Source organism: Lasioglossum baleicum, chromosome 10 (assembly GCF_051020765.1).
Source record: "Lasioglossum baleicum chromosome 10, iyLasBale1, whole genome shotgun sequence".
Lineage (NCBI taxonomy): Eukaryota > Metazoa > Arthropoda > Insecta > Hymenoptera > Halictidae > Lasioglossum > Lasioglossum baleicum.
In genome coordinates, this window is record NC_134938.1 from 13,459,851 (window position 1) to 13,475,776 (window position 15,926).

Sequence of the window (15,926 nt, forward strand, 5' to 3'; positions counted from 1 at the left end):
AAGCATAGAAATTTTCTTTTGCATTGCAATCTTATGTGAAACAATTAGATGACGTTATTGAGGGTAACTTGTTAGTTCACAGTGAAAATTGCTGCTGCTATTGAAGGTTCCAGTACAAAGTGTTTATCCATGTACTATAGATTTCTCAAAATTATGCAAAAATCACCGGTCGGTAATGTGTTTAAATACGTGGAGTTAAATAGAGTAATTTGAGTAGATTAAAATATAAGCAATTAAATAGAGTGGTTTGAGTAGATTAGAGCCCAAAATATGTGCAATCAAATAGAGTATTTTGAGTATATTAGAGCAAGTAATTTTTTTTCATGAAAATTGAATATAGCAATTGAATACATACATAGTACGTGGCTACGTGCAGAGTGTCGGTGACACTTGTCCGGCCTGTCTGTCTATTACTCACCATTTCTACTTACTAGCAGCGTCAGAAATGATTAATACCAGTGATCGAGTCCAACTGTCAGATATCGATACGGTATCAACGACGTTTTTATCAAGGATCTCCTCACATAAAGGAGAATCGATTTATACTTTCTACATGTTTATCTCTGCACGAGAAATCATCCGATGCTCGATGGAGTCATCGTTGAACCGCGCCTTCTGTAAATACACGAAATCATATATGTATTGGGTTGGCCAGAAAGTAATTTCGATATTTGAAAGTGAAGTAAAACCGAATTTTTTTATTCAAGCGATGAACTTTAATCGATAAAATATTTCCTTATTTATTCTGTTTGGCAAAAGATCATCGCATAAAATGGAAAATTAATTATTCATTAATATACCGAAATTACTTTCTTGCCAACCCAATACATATGTATAGAGTCAGCAAAAAAAAAAATTGTAAAATGGATAACAGTAATTATAAAAAATTGTAAACGATTGTGAGATGGGTAGAAAATTATAAACGGAATAAAAAAATTGTAAAAAATTGAAAACTGAGTAAAAATTTTGAACAAAATTGTAGAATGAGTGAAAAAATTGTGAACAATTGTAAAATGGGTAGAAAATTATGAAATGAAAAAAAAATTGTAAACAATTGTAGAATGGGTAGAAAATTTTTGAACAAAATTGTAGTATGAGTGAAAAAATTGTGAACAATTGTAAAATGTGTAGAAAATTATAATAGGAATAAAAAAAATTGTTCACAATTGTAAACTGAGTAAAAATTTTGAGCAAAATTGTAGAATGGGTGAAAAAATTGTGAACAATTGTAAAATGTGTAGAAAATTATGAAACGAATAAAAAAAATTGTAAACAATTGCAGAATTGTAATTTGTAAAAGGAAGCATTGTCTTTTTTATAATTTCAGCTAACACTTACTGTTGGTAATGGAGGACCCTGTATAATCGCAACCGAGTCACACAACAGAGAAAGCGAAACAAACAATTGCAGTGCGCGTCTAAGTTTCCGATGCTTAAGCTGGCACAAACAATAAACCACAATTACATAACGATGAATCAATTAACACAGATTACTGTGCTACTATCGCCACACGGTGTTCACAAAGTGGTCATCTATATGTATTCACTTATGACACATACATATGACTTGTAAAGCAGCGTAGATTCTGCACACATTTCGAGCGATCCGACGTAGGGTCGAGTCTTTTATATTTACATATAAAAGATTATTCACGGCATAGTCATCGGACTGTATTTCTGACTATTCGACTGCAAGATAATCTACCCGGCATGCACCACTGTGAAAAAGGTTCAATTAAAACACTCGATCTCTCGCTCGCAAAACATGTAACTTATAACAACCGACGCGGTGGTATTAGATAATCGAGTTACATAAACAATTGTTCGTACCGGTGTACGTTAAACAAACTCGTCTCAGCTTATATAAATATTTATATAAACAATTTACATCATAAATTCATTAAAACACTTTTATAGGGTAAGCTTTACTTTACCGGACACAAAATTAGTACTTTTTTCATACGAATTATAATATGATGTATTTGGTATGTAGTCCAGTAGATTTGTAGCTATGATCGCTTAAAGTTGAGCAATATGCAGTGTTTTTGACAGGTGAGGGCGCCGCCATATTGGTTTGTAGTGATGACCGCGAGCCGCATAGCTTGCCACCCCTCGACCTAATTCTAACCAACTCAATAAGCGGCGTGCGACCGTCACTACAAACCAATATGGCGGCGCCCTTACCTGTCAAAAACACTGCAGATAGCTCAACTTTAAGCAAGCATAACTCCTGAACCATTGATCCTATAGGATGGAAACTTCGATCTGCATCCGCGCCGGGTACAAATCTACTGGATTACATACCAAATACATCATAATTCGTAGGAGAAAGGCACAAATTTTGAATCCGGTACAGTAAAAGCAGCCAAAAATTTTTATGAGCTATATTCTATAAGATTATACAAAATACAAATTTTCTAGGCAAATACGAATTTCTGTTTCTCTTTAAAAATTTGATAATGCTGAAATTAATATATGCAAACGTCCTTAAATTGTTTTATTCTGTTGTAAATTGCACCCATACATTTTTTAATTATTACAAAGTTATTCGATACAGTGTCCGATAGATGTTACACGGTAGAATTGATTTGCCACTAGCGAGACGATTTAGTATGTTCAATGTAGCGTTAATTGGAATTGTCGAGACGTTCATGTTCCTACATAAATATCCGAGCGCAAGCTTATAATTAGACAAGTCGGCTGTTTCGTAAACAGGCGCCGCATCCTTGATAATTAATTGCTTGGCAGACGAAAGTTACACTCGATTTTGGCCTGAAATCGCGAGATCGGTCGATCTTTTCTCGAAATCACATTTCGATTTTCAGCTAAACGATAAAAGTTGCACGGTTTTGGAAATTTTTAACGAAGTGTCGTCTAGTTTATAATAACCAGTAGAATTTTAAACTACGTAGTCGATTGAGTAGTACCAGTTTGGAACAAGTGAAACGATTAAGAACTCGTAGAAAAAAATAATGCGAAAATCGCGTTTTGACACCCTGAAATAAAAATAAAATTTGATAGAAATTTGAATAAAATCAAATATCAAAAGCATAGTTAAATAGAGCGTAAAACAAGCTTCAAAATGACATATAACTCATAAAATTAAGGTAGATATTTATTGGTATAAAATTGCAATTAAAACAAAGGGCCAAAAATCCTGCATTTCTTTTTTTACAACCTAATTTTATACATATGTATATTATATATATTGTTGTATATTATATATTATTTAAAGATTATAAATTATATATCACATGTATTATACATTTTATTTTATTTTTGCAATCACGAAAGTTTTTGACAGAATAATACGAATGTTTATCAATGATCGAACCAACGCGAAACCTTCCCGAGACTGAACGTCGATCCACACGTAACCATCCTTACGTCACGTTCAATTTCATAGGAAATATTGCTTAGAAGTAAACGATCACACGCGTGAGTGTCGTCACGTAGTCCTCGACTCCTTCAGTCACGTTTGCAATCATTTTTCACGTCTTCTAGTGAACCGGCCGGGTTAGAACGAAATTGAGAGTACAACTCTAATCGAGGTCAAGCGTATTTACATAACTAACTGTGCACGATTGTCGAGTTGCCTATTGTAATCGTTTCAACATTTCGTACTTCACGTTTTCTACCTCTTTGTCTTCGATATTATTAAACTCAAGATACTTTATGCGAAATGAAGATTTTTGATTTGTTTATGAGGCACCGGGTTCGAATCAAAAAATCATTTCTTCCTGCAATAATTTCGGTATTTCAGGGTGACATAGAGCCCAATTTTTTCGTCAAGTAATGAACTTTAATGCATAAGATATTTTTCATTTCGTTCGATGATCTTTTGCCAAGAAGAATAAATAAGAAAATATTTTATCGATTAAAGTTTATCGTTTGGATAAAAAAAAATTCGATTTACTTCACCTTAAAATACCGAAATTACTTTCCTTCTAACCCAATAATTATAAGCGAATACATTGTGGACATGAAAGTTTTGTGCAAACGTTGCAATTTAAATAGTGGAAACATTAAATAGATTGAAAAATACTAGATATATTGAAAAACGTTTAACAATATTGAGGAATATTGAGGAATATTGAAAAATACTAGAAATGTTGAAAAATATTGCAAAGTACAACAAACATCGAAACATATGGAAAAATATGGAAAAATACTACAAATATTGGAAAACGTTTAATAATATCGTGGAATATTGAGAAATACTGAAAATATTGAAAAACGATCAACAATATTGTGGAATATTGAAAAATACTAGAAATATTGAAAAACGATCAACAATATTGTGGAATATTGAAAAATACTAGAAATACTGAAAAATATTGCAGCATCAAAAATTATTATAATATTTAAAAATATTGGAAAATACCGGAAACATTTAATTTTATTTATTTTCCAGATCACATTAGCAAATTAGAATAATCCCTGAAAAGTCGGATGGACCGGTTATGGTCGCGCGCCTATCTCGCGCGGTTTACAAAAATCTGAGAGCGTCCTAGGGCTTCGTCGAACCACCTAATTCGACACAGGCCATCGTCAGCCAATATCGCGGCCTCCTATCGGGCGCGACGCAATTATGTAAGGTGTAAATTCTATCTGAAACATTACATAAGCCGCGCATGCTGATTCCACGAGCCGGTCGAGCGATCGGTGCTCCTAGCAAAACGAATTGTTTACCACGCCGAGAATAAAACTTCGTGGCGTCGACTCTCCGGCTCAATTACGCCTGAAAAAGTCGAGCGTTCGCTATCGTTGTTGCAGCTTGAAAGCCCCCCCGACGACGTCTCAATGACTAGCTCCGTTTTAATTCGCGCTCATTCATTACATAAACCGCGGGCCTCTCCGGGTGTTTATCGAGCGGCCGTTTTTATTTTTAATCGCGAACCGTCCGCGCAAGCCGATCCGCAAACCGCTCCGATGATTACGAGACTTTCATTGAGCGGTACTGAACATTATTCCACAAATACTTTCGTGTCGCGTGGTCCAATTAATTAGAAAATACTCTGGCATGACAACAAGTGATTTTGTTGAACTTTCGTTGAAGAGGAATTTAGTAAAAATTATTAGCAACAAATTTTATGCATTCAGAATGTATAACCTATTCACAACAGAAATCAATTTTTATGTAACTCCCTTTCCCGTGCGATCGATGCAGGCAATTCTTATTTTGCACAAAGTTATGACAAAATTAATGAGTTACAAAATCGTGTAAACATAAGGGTCGTTTAAGGATATTCTCTTATTATTTTTTATGTGTCACCCCTTTGCGGACGAATGTCCTCTCTGAGGCATTGAAAAAGTAATTGTTGTGTGGATTATTGAGAATAATTTTTATCCAAATTAATTACACGATACAGGAGGCACCTAGACGTTCATATATTTTATTAATGATTTCAATGGGTTCGAAATAAGCATATTTAAATTTACCAAATTGACGAGATTAAAACTCGTGCCGGCTGCTGTTTACTTTACCGAACTCAAAATTTGTGCCTTTCTCCTACGAATTATGATATATTTGGCATGTAATCCAGTAGATTTATACCCGGCGCGGATGCAGATCGAAGTTTCGCTCCTGTAGGATCAATGGTTCAGGAGTTATGCTTGCTTAAAGTTGAGCAATCTGCAGTGTTTTTGACAGGTAAGGGCGCCGCCATATTGGTTTGTAGTGACGGTCGCACGTCGCTTACTGAGTTGGTTAGGATTAGGTCGAGGGGGGAGGCGGCAAGGTAAGCGGCTTGCGGTCGTCGTCACTACAAACCAATATGGCGGCGCCCTTACCTATCAAAAACACTGCAGATTGCTCAACTTTAAGCAAGCATAACTCTTGAACAATTGATCCTACAGGATCGAAACTTGGATCTGCAGGGGATTACATACCAAATACATCATAATTCGTAGAAGAAAGGTACCAATTTTGAGTCCGGTAAAGTAAAGTTTACCCCTCGTTCCCTCTCTACGACGCGTGACTGATCCTAGAGAGGGGGTAACTCTTCCCTCTCAGTTCGTGTGAATTTCCCTAATCTGGCGACACTGGATGGCCGTTCATAGTTGATCTAATAAGGCCCTGTTGGTGATGGATCGGTTAGCGGGACGGGGCCTCACGTAACACCTCCAAACATAGTTCTCTCGAACGCGAGGTGACTGCTAGCCGCCGCCGCATTTTTGCTAAAGTGTTGCAACCTCTTCTCCCGAAAGCCTTCGGCTTCGACCTGAACGGAGACAGCTCTCCCGACCCGGCATGCCCCGCTGAAACATCGCGGAGTCTAGTTCCTGGCTACATTATTCCATGAATCGCCACGATCGGATCTCGTGCGTGTGCAACACGTAAGCCGCAATTGCGAAATCTGATGGACCCGGCTTGTGTTTCACGCGATTATGTCATTTCGCCGGGAAACAACGAACACATCGACGATCCGTCGTCGGTGCTGTAACCGGGTCATTCGTGACCATAAAATTAGGAGTTTTCGAATCATTTCCCACTTGTTACTGTGTCCCAACCCCTTAAGCAGTGGCGGATCTAACGGTAAGCGGATTAAGCGGCCACGTGGGGTCCCAGGAATACCATAGGACCCCTTTTATATAAATTTATGAATTTTTAAATAAATTTATTTAATGTGTAACGGTATGAATTTTTTCATTACCTTTCTTTCTTGTTAATAAGTTTATGAGAGTTTTCTTACTACTTCTATTTCTAAATTGAGTTTGAGGGTCCCAAAAATTTTTACCGCTTGGAACCTCCACTTGTCTTGAGCCGCCACTGAGCTTAAGAGGAGTCATTTTAAAATCCGCGCTCTTTTTTATTTGTGAAGACTGGAGACGTCACTCTTCGACACGTGGTTAGTAAAATTGTAAAAAATTGTTAAAAATGTAAATAGGTAGAAAAAAATTGTAACAAGTTCTAAACTTGGTAGGAAAAATTGTAAAAAATATGAAACAGGTAGAACAAATTTTTTAAAATTCTAAACTTGGTAGAAAAAAATTGTAAAAAATTCTAAACTTGGTAGGAAAAATTGTAAATAATCTAAAACTGGTAGAAAAAAATTTTTTTTAATTGTAAACGGTAGAAAAAAATTGTAAAAAATTCCAAACTTGGTAGGAAAAATTCTAAGAAATTGTAAAATGGGTCAAAAAATGTTAATTGTAAAAAGCAGCGTTCTTTCATAATTTACAATGACGCCTCATAACGGAAGACCGTGTGTGAACTCCTCAATTATTTCAAAGAAGTTGTCCAAAGTGCTAGAAACATTGATCGTCCACAATTTGTTCAGAGAACACGTTTAGATATTGGAATTTTTGCAGGCCTATCCGGACTGGTGGTTCGTCCCGCATAATAAAATTCGTCGTGCTCCTCGAATTGTCAGCGAAAGAACTCTGTCGCGAGTATATGTGCGCGGGTGTCTGCCGTGCGTAAACCATTTACGTAACGTCAAGATACGCCGTATTTCGATGATTAACAATTTGTTTTGCGATCAGCAAAGGTGACTCTTTGTACGGCACAAATACCTTACGTAAGCCGGCAGATAAACGAGTATGTGCAAGGCGGAGATTAAGTCTTCCGTTTTTTGAATTTCTGCGATGATACTCCCTAGAAAGCTGGACGCTACCACTCTAACTGCACACCTAATCGCGTGCAACACTACAAGAAAAGCGGGCTGTATCCTCGTTGGCGCGTTGACCGTGCTCGAAGTTGCATTGAGTCGAAATAAAACTTAATTTAATACGACAAAAATTTAATTTGTAGTAATACACAATTTGAGATTTGAAAATAATTTGATTATATAATTTTATTATTTATAAAAAAATAATTTTATTAATTTGACATGATTTGATTTGAAGTAAAACAGAATTGAATTTGAGAATGATTTCTTTCTTTTAATTTATAGCTTGATTTGAATTAATACAGAATTTGAATTTTTTTTTATTTACTGCAATTTGAATCTCCAGGTAGAGATTATTTTGCCGTAACAATTTGATTTGAAAATAAGTTAATTTGAAGTAAAACCCAATTTCGTGTTAAAATAATTTGATTTGAAATAAAACAGAATTTAATTAGAGAATAGTTTCTTTTATTTTTAATTTATAGCTCGATTTGAAATTAAACACAATTTCTTTGTTTTGGAAATAATTTAATTTGCAGTAAAACAGAATTTAATTTAAAAATAATTTTTTTTATTAATTTATAGTTCGATTTTAAATAAAAAAATTAAATGATTTGATTTTGGAAAAACAACATGGGAAATTGCTGGAGCACCATCGCTTTTTAATCATGCAGATCTGGATCAATCTGCGATTTCAGGGTGGTGGCGTAACTGCGACGCGAAGGAATGAAGTCAATTAGGGTCAGTGAGCTGCCATGACGAATTTCTGCTACAGAAAATTGAGGATTCTTCGCTGTGGCATTTATGAGCGGGTAATGTACGAGTCCTGGATTCATTAGACGGAATTACGCTTGTAAGTTACGACCAGAGGTTAGAGCCTTATTCGCTCTGAATGATAATGGCGTTCATACTAAAATGCACCGCTTTAAATTTCATCACTCGAAAAATGAGAACCTTATCTTCCATAATAAACATTATTTAATGAATGTATTTGAAAATGGAAATATCTATAAGACTGTGATAAATCAATTTTCGTTTAAAGTGTAAATAATTTTCTACAATCGCAAAAATCTGCTTCCTTTATAATTAGCATGTGTAAAAGTCGTTTTATTTCATTGTTGGCAACCTAATGGGATAATAGTACGCCTATAATCGAGAATTTATACAAAGTTATATTTTGCGAGTAGGTATGTATGCATGTAGTATAGTACAGTACAATAATTACAAGTTGTTCCACCCACGCGAATTGTGAGCTGCATTCTTCGATGCAATCTCGTGTAATACACGGCCGATCGATGTTTTTCTTGTCGCCGTTGGAGGATACGTCGTCGCACGCCTACCTATTTGTCCGATGATTAATTTCTTTATTACTTTCTACATCCCGTTATTACAAGAGACACGCGCCGTCAGAAAATGCATTTTCGCAGTGCAACGCACGCGTAGGAAGCTTGTCCGGCTTGTTCTGCATTTTTCAATGCATATTTCCTAGCTTATGATTTTCATTCATTTAAAATTCCATCTGTTTTTCTTTTTTTATAACTTCACCTCGTCACCATTTTGTAAGTAATCAAAATTTTTTATTCATTTCGGTTAGGGCCGTAGCTGCTTCATACTGCTTAATAAACAACTTCGTTCTCTGTTTCGGATAGTTTCAGGACATACTTTACAAAAGAATTTATAATCCGTGCAATTTTTAATATATTTCGTTTAAAAAATTCACATACATGCATCAAATACCAATAAACACGTATGCAAAATCCCAATGCGAAAGATTCAATGGTTCTTCTAAAAAAAATTCCTAAAAATTGGTAAAAATGGCACTTAAAACTGGAATACCCCCTTAGAGCTCAATAAAAAATTACACAACTCTCGCAATTTTGATTATTTTTCCTTAAAAAAATGCCCGACGTACTTCGAATACGAGTAAACATCTGTGCAAAATCCCAGTTCAAAAAGTTCAGTGGTCTCACTGAAAAAATTCATGAAGATTTTAGCAAAAGTGGCCTTGGTCACCAGATCTCCAAGAAGCCTTAAAAAAAACATCACTAGAACATGACTAAAAATAAAAAATAAAATAATAGTTCTTAAAAATGGTTGCTCAAATTGATATCGTTCCATGTGCTGGGGTGCCTCGGTGCACCGGCTGATCGCGGTGTCATTCACCACGAAATGTTCATTTATAGACAATACGCGTCGGCGTGCGGCGTCAACATTGTGCGTACGCGTCAGGGCGTTTGTTCGTCGAGTGCATCGACTGCATCATCATCACCATCAGCAGTAGCAGCACGCGAGTCGAACGTAGACGGCGTGCGAGTGCGTTTCTACCGCGTCTGCGTGATGCGCCGAAGCGCGACGTCGATGTATACACAGCGCGAGTATACAGGGTGAACCACGAATCGTGACCAGTGTCGTCAGATGAGGTAGAAAGTGGCTTCATTTCCTCTCCTCCTTTTCCCCTTCCACTATCCCATTCCAGCACCATGCGCACACTCCAACGTCCCCCACTAAGACCGTAGACTGGACTGGTCATTAGAGAAGGGGTACTTAATTCCCCTCAATTTTCTCAGTGTGGCGACACTGATCGTGACTAGTACCGTGGCAAGAAGGTCCCTGGTAAGAATGCGGTGACGTAGGCAAGAATCCGTGGCCGATTGGTTAGTTTGAAAGGAGTGCGCCTTCTATTGGCCGAAGCAGTCACACACATACATATAACTACTACAGTAAAGTCGCGTTTACTGTCCAACAGCCTGTGTTCTGTACGGACAGTGATCGCATACCGACACAGTGTCGCCAGATGAGGGGAGTCACGGTGAGATGATGTACCCCCTCTCTGATGACCAGAGTAGAGTAATATGTGGCACGTTGCGCGTGCGCAACTCTGGTCATCAGAGAGGGACTACCTTGTATTCCCCTCGAATGCTGGTTTGGTCACTTTCTGGCGACCCTATACCGACATTATATTTTTATGACTACGTCTACCGCGCCGAGAGTTCAAAAGAAAGCCGAACGTAGAGAAGGATAGCATGACAGTGGAATGGGTAGGCACTCTACGGTGATCGCGTACCCGATCGCGGACAGTAAACGCGACTTTACTGTACTATGCAGAACGATAGACCCCTCTTGCCTCTGTGCCGTCCCGGGGCTCATCTTGTCCCCTCACCACGGTAGAGATTACTCTGTTATTGACAGACCGATCGAAAATGTTTTTATCAGGTATAGCATGGTTTCAAGAAAAGCAATTTTTTGCAATTTTTTTATGTTGTGATACTTACCGAATTCACCTTAAAACCCTCTAACAAATAGGCGCGAAAAGTTACAGGTGTATTCGCAAACAGTTGAAGGTGATCTTGAAAAATCATGAAAGAAAAGAGTTGACGAAAATTTGCTATAATCACGTGAAAGCCCTCTTGAAACCTGATAAAAACATTTTCGATCGGACTGCTACAAACAGAGTAATCCCTGCTGGTCACCATTCGTGGTTCAGCCTGTACAATGCGTGGAGGCTAGCCGGGAGCAGGGCAGGCTCTCACGCACGACATACACAGTGCGGACGTTCCACCGGGGAGCAAGCGCACGCAGAGGCGGGTAGCCGGGGCGAAAGAGAGCTGAGAGACACACGAGAGCGGCGCGTAGCCGTCGACGCCGCTGACGACGACGAGGACGACGAGGACGACGAGTCAAGCAAGCAAGCAAGCAAGCAACGTTACTGCTCATGCTCAGTAAGATTCCTAGAGCCCGGAGGAGCCGAGCCCTGTGGAATAATTGATCCAATCGAAACTCGACTCGCGCTCCCGCCACGTTTTGTGCACTGACGCGACACTCTTTATGTAAGCTGCCCGCGTTAAGGTCGCGCGCATCACTCTCTCCGTCTCTCGAAACAGAGGCCTCCATCCGTGGCTAAAGCCAACCAGTCTCTCTGTGTGTGTGTGCGTGAGCGTGTGAGTGTGTGTGTGTCGTCGTCCGTCCACCGTGTTGTGATTCAGCCCCGAGGAAAACACAGTGGCCTGATCGAGATAACGAACAACAAGTGTCCTGGTTGACGTCCCCCGACTCTCAGCCCCACCTTGGACTTGGCACGCGCCCGCAACCTGTTTACCGTAATTTTCGGAAGAACCTTACTTCGTGCGGGACGCTGCTACACCCGGTGCGGTGGCGTTTTTATTTCAAGGCCGGCCCGACTCGGCCCGACCCGGCCCGAGGTGCTACCCGCCGCTCGATAACACCGACCACCAACGAAGCTGGTGCTGCGGAGCCTGTTGATACTCCGGGGGATGACAATTGACGCGCGAGAACGGCTGTCTGCGAGCTATAGACTGTCCAGTTGCTATAAAACGGAATAGTGATCGCCGACGAGCAGTGGCGTGGTCTGTTGATACTCCGGGGGATGACAACTGACGCGCGAAAGCGACTTTCTGGGAGCTATAGGCTCCTCAATTACTATAGAAAGGAATAGTGACCGCCGATGAGTAGTGGCGGGGTTCTGTTGATACGCGAGAGCGGTTCTCTGAGAGTTACAGGCTGCCCAGTTACTATAGGAAGGAATAGTGACCGCCAATGATCAGTGCCGAGATCTGTTGATACTCCGGGGATGACAATTGACATGCGAGTGCTGTTCTCTGGGAGCTACAGGCTGCTGAGGTACTGTAAGGAAGAACAATGACCAGCAATGAGCACTGGTAGGGTCTGTTGACACTCGAACAATGACAATTGACGCGCGAGAGGAGTATACTTGGGACTGTAGGCTGCTAGGTTGACGTGGGAAGGAATACAGGATGGGGACGTAGTTTGGGGGAAGCTGTTGATACTGAGGGATGATAATTGATGCACGAGATCAGTGCACCTGGACGTGCCAAATTATCTTTAAGGCGGAGCAGTGTCCTCCAATATGACGCGGTGATGGCTGTTCATCGTGAATGGGTTTTGGATTTACAATCTCCAATAACAATCCTCCAATTCTTGAGGGAAGCATCAGTGCCATACAATCCCGTAGTGACTGCACGACTGACGTAATGCTAGAGTGGAGTTCAAGAGGGGTGCGTTCGAAACGGATGTTTTTACGAAGTTGTGGGTCATCGCGACCCAAGCTAGACCTAGAACCGTAGCCAAGTTACCGTAAGAAGCAACAGCCTCATTTACATACTCATTCCAGCGTGAACAATAATTCTCCAAATTGCGGAATCGCCAAAGACCTACCCCTAACATTATCAATCTACAAACGCTTGAGAAAAATGGTGCTTTCACAATTGCAATAATTATTTACAACCTACAGCATCGCGATACAGCGAATCCTGCAAAACCCCGAGGAATTGAAGCGACGCTACCCCCAGTACCGTCGACTTAGTATGCGTCAGAAGAAGTGTGTTGCGTGGGTGGTCAGAGATGGGGAATCGAGGCAGCAGCACAATGTCAGGATGACGCCTCGGTTAACGGTCCGTGGTGGGGGTGTGGTCGGACACCTACGCAGAGCGTAGAACCGTTGCCTCGCTATCACGGAATAGCTGTGGAGGTAGAATACTGGGAGCATAGTGTGGAAGGTGTATCAGCGGCCGTCGCGGCGCTGCCGTCGTCGGTGCGACGCCGTCGCCGTCGCCACCACCATCGGACGACCCGACCACCACCCCTCTCGCTGCCAGATTCTGACAGTGGGCCGAGCGAGCGGTGACAACAGAGAGAGCCAGCAGTCGTCAGTGCGCCGTCGTGCTGTGCGTGGTGTCCGCGTACCGGTTCACTATAGCGCCTCGACCGCGTGGCCGGCAGCTGTCAAACGTGATAACCAGTTCGTTTATGCTACACCTAGCTAGCTTCTGCTAGACCTAGGTAGCTTGTGCTGGCTCGTGATAGCTAACCAACCGAGTTCTCGCGAGTGTGCTGTTTGGAATTCGAAGGGATCTTCAAGATGCAGTGAAGTGTTTGAATGAAAAGGTGTAGTTAGAGGATAAGGGATTACTAATCCTGATGAATATGTGCGTCGACTTGACGGACCCGTCAAGGGTGCCCAGTTTTGTGAACCGTTGATAGGCCAGCTCCGACGATCCCCAGGTCGAGAAGAGATGACCGAGCTGGCGAAGGAAGCATTCGCTTCTCGAAATTACAGCCTGGCAGTCGAAATGTACGAGAGAAGTCTGAAGCAACAGAGCCCCAGCTTCGAGATGCTGGTGGGCTACGGGGATTCGTTAGCCAAGTGCGGGAGGATCAAAGAGTCCATCAGCGTGTACTCCCGGTGTTTGGCTGTGGGATCCGTTCCCGCGGATAAGCTGAAGCACCTGGCCAACGCGCTTCTCGAAGAGCTGGCTGGTGTTGCTACCACCAGCTCCAGGAGGAAGACTGAGACGTCCTTTGCCTGTCCCTTCTGCGAAGGGACGCTGTGTCAACCGGTGACCAGTAATTGTGGACATACTTATTGCAAGGCTTGTGTGGAAACCGAGAAAAACTGTCGCGTGTGCGGACAGAAGATCACCAACGTGGGTGAGACCAATGTGCTTGTGCAGAGGCTTGTGGAAAAGTGGTGGCCCCGGGAGGCTGAGGCCAGCAGGGCTAGGCACGAAGGGGACATTTTCATGAAAGAGGGACACCTGGGCCAGGCCTTGGAGAGGTACAACCTGGCGATTCATCTTGGTGAGTTGCTGTTTTCGGATATTTCCTGGGATCAAACCTGATTCAGGATTCGGCAAACGGGATCGGAGATGTGGTCGTTAGTTTTGGGATCTTTGGTGGACAGTGATGAAACCTAATTGAGGATTTAGCAAAGGAGTTAGGTCGTCACATTTTGGGATCTTCGTGAATCCTAGCTAGGGGTGACTCTCAGTTGTGGATTGAAGCTGTTAGGGTTCTAATCTTTGGGGTCTATGATGCAAAGGAGCTCATGTGGTCGTCAGTTTTGGGATCTTTGGTGGGCTGGGATGATACCTAATTGATAGACAGCTGATCCATTTCTACCTGAATTGCAACGAACTGGAGTGAAATGGAAATTTATGTTCTTGCTTATTATGTTTAGTGGGTTGAAAATAATGTAGACAGAGATGTGGTGGTCAGTTTCGGGATCTTTGGTGGGCAGTGATGGAACCTAATTGAGGATTTAGCAAAGGGGTTAGGTCGTCACATTTTGGGATCTTCTAATCTTTGGGATCTATGATGTGTTAGCTATTTTCATAATAAAATCATTCATTCATTCATTCTGGATCGTTATGTTTACTGTTTATTTTTACTCGACAAGTTTGTTGACATTAACCCGTCAACAGTGACTGATACGTGTTGTTCTGTAAAATTGATAAGATTGTCTGTATTTAAACTCCGTACAATTTTTGCTATACGAGCTCGACTGAGGAAATCATTTTAAGCATTTTCTATCTTTATCACTTGAAAAATTATCGAATGAAATATTCTAGACTATTCGTGTAATTGATTGTAGCTGAGATAAACAGCCAAAACAAACAAAATTAATCTGCGACAATACTGTGGTTACTATAAATAAATAAATCAACATTCTAATCTAACAACTATGACTGTGACTGGGTTTCTATTTATACCTCCACTGCAGTCAACGAAAATGTTTGTTTTACTACGAACTATAGAAACATAATATTTACAATGTTAATATTTCTTTAAATATTCAAAATTCAACTCAACGTGGAAATGAAATATTTTCCCAGCTGGAAAGATCGTTTCAACAAAATATTGTAATTATCGCGAAACTAAAAAAAATTGGAATTGTTTTTCGAACAAACGGTAGATAAAAATAAAAGCACGACTGGTTGAACAGAAAACTCTACTCCGAGCTACTAAAATTCTCGCCAGGGATTACAAAGTAGTTACATAAAGATCATTACGAAACAGCGAATCCGGATAACGTTACGAACCGCAGAAGATCGAATTAATTTGCATGTATCGATTCCGAAGGTAGAAAAATCGATCTGGGAATGGGAACAATTTAATCTTATCGGTAACGGGAAATAAAAATAAAAAAGAAAGTCAAAACAATACTCCGTGAATGAACTGTACGAGAGGCGCTCGCTTCGGTACGTCTAAAAAAAGAGATGCAGGTATTCCATTCAAATGCACAGCGAGGAATATTCTAGTCGTAATGTCATTTACTTCGTGCAATGATTCGCGGTTTTATAAAGTACGTGCCGATTAACATGCAGCTTGGTCGACAATACTTTGTACACATATTTTGCCTCATTTATCTTTTCTCATAAAAGTTAAATTCAGAGATGATTATTAATGCTCGTTTGTTTATGCCGAAGAGTATTTAAAGAAGCATGGAAAGAATATTTAAATAAACGTTGCAACAAGTGAAAATTCGGCGAACGTTTCA

The 15,926-nt window shown here is 40.4% G+C and overlaps 1 protein-coding gene across 2 annotated transcripts in view; it reads left to right on the forward strand.

The window, feature by feature from the left end:
- The first annotated feature begins 9,908 nt into the window (after positions 1-9,908).
- LOC143212523 (LON peptidase N-terminal domain and RING finger protein 3) overlaps positions 9,909-15,926 on the forward strand; it is a 57,010-nt gene continuing 50,992 nt past the window's right edge. The window contains exon 1 of one of the 2 annotated variants that reach the window (XM_076431390.1): positions 9,909-14,227. In XM_076431390.1, the coding sequence (XP_076287505.1) occupies positions 13,663-14,227 (565 nt within the window). In that variant the 5' untranslated portion in view covers positions 9,909-13,662. The remainder of the gene's footprint in view (positions 14,228-15,926) is intronic. The other variant, XM_076431389.1, reaches the window with a different exon arrangement.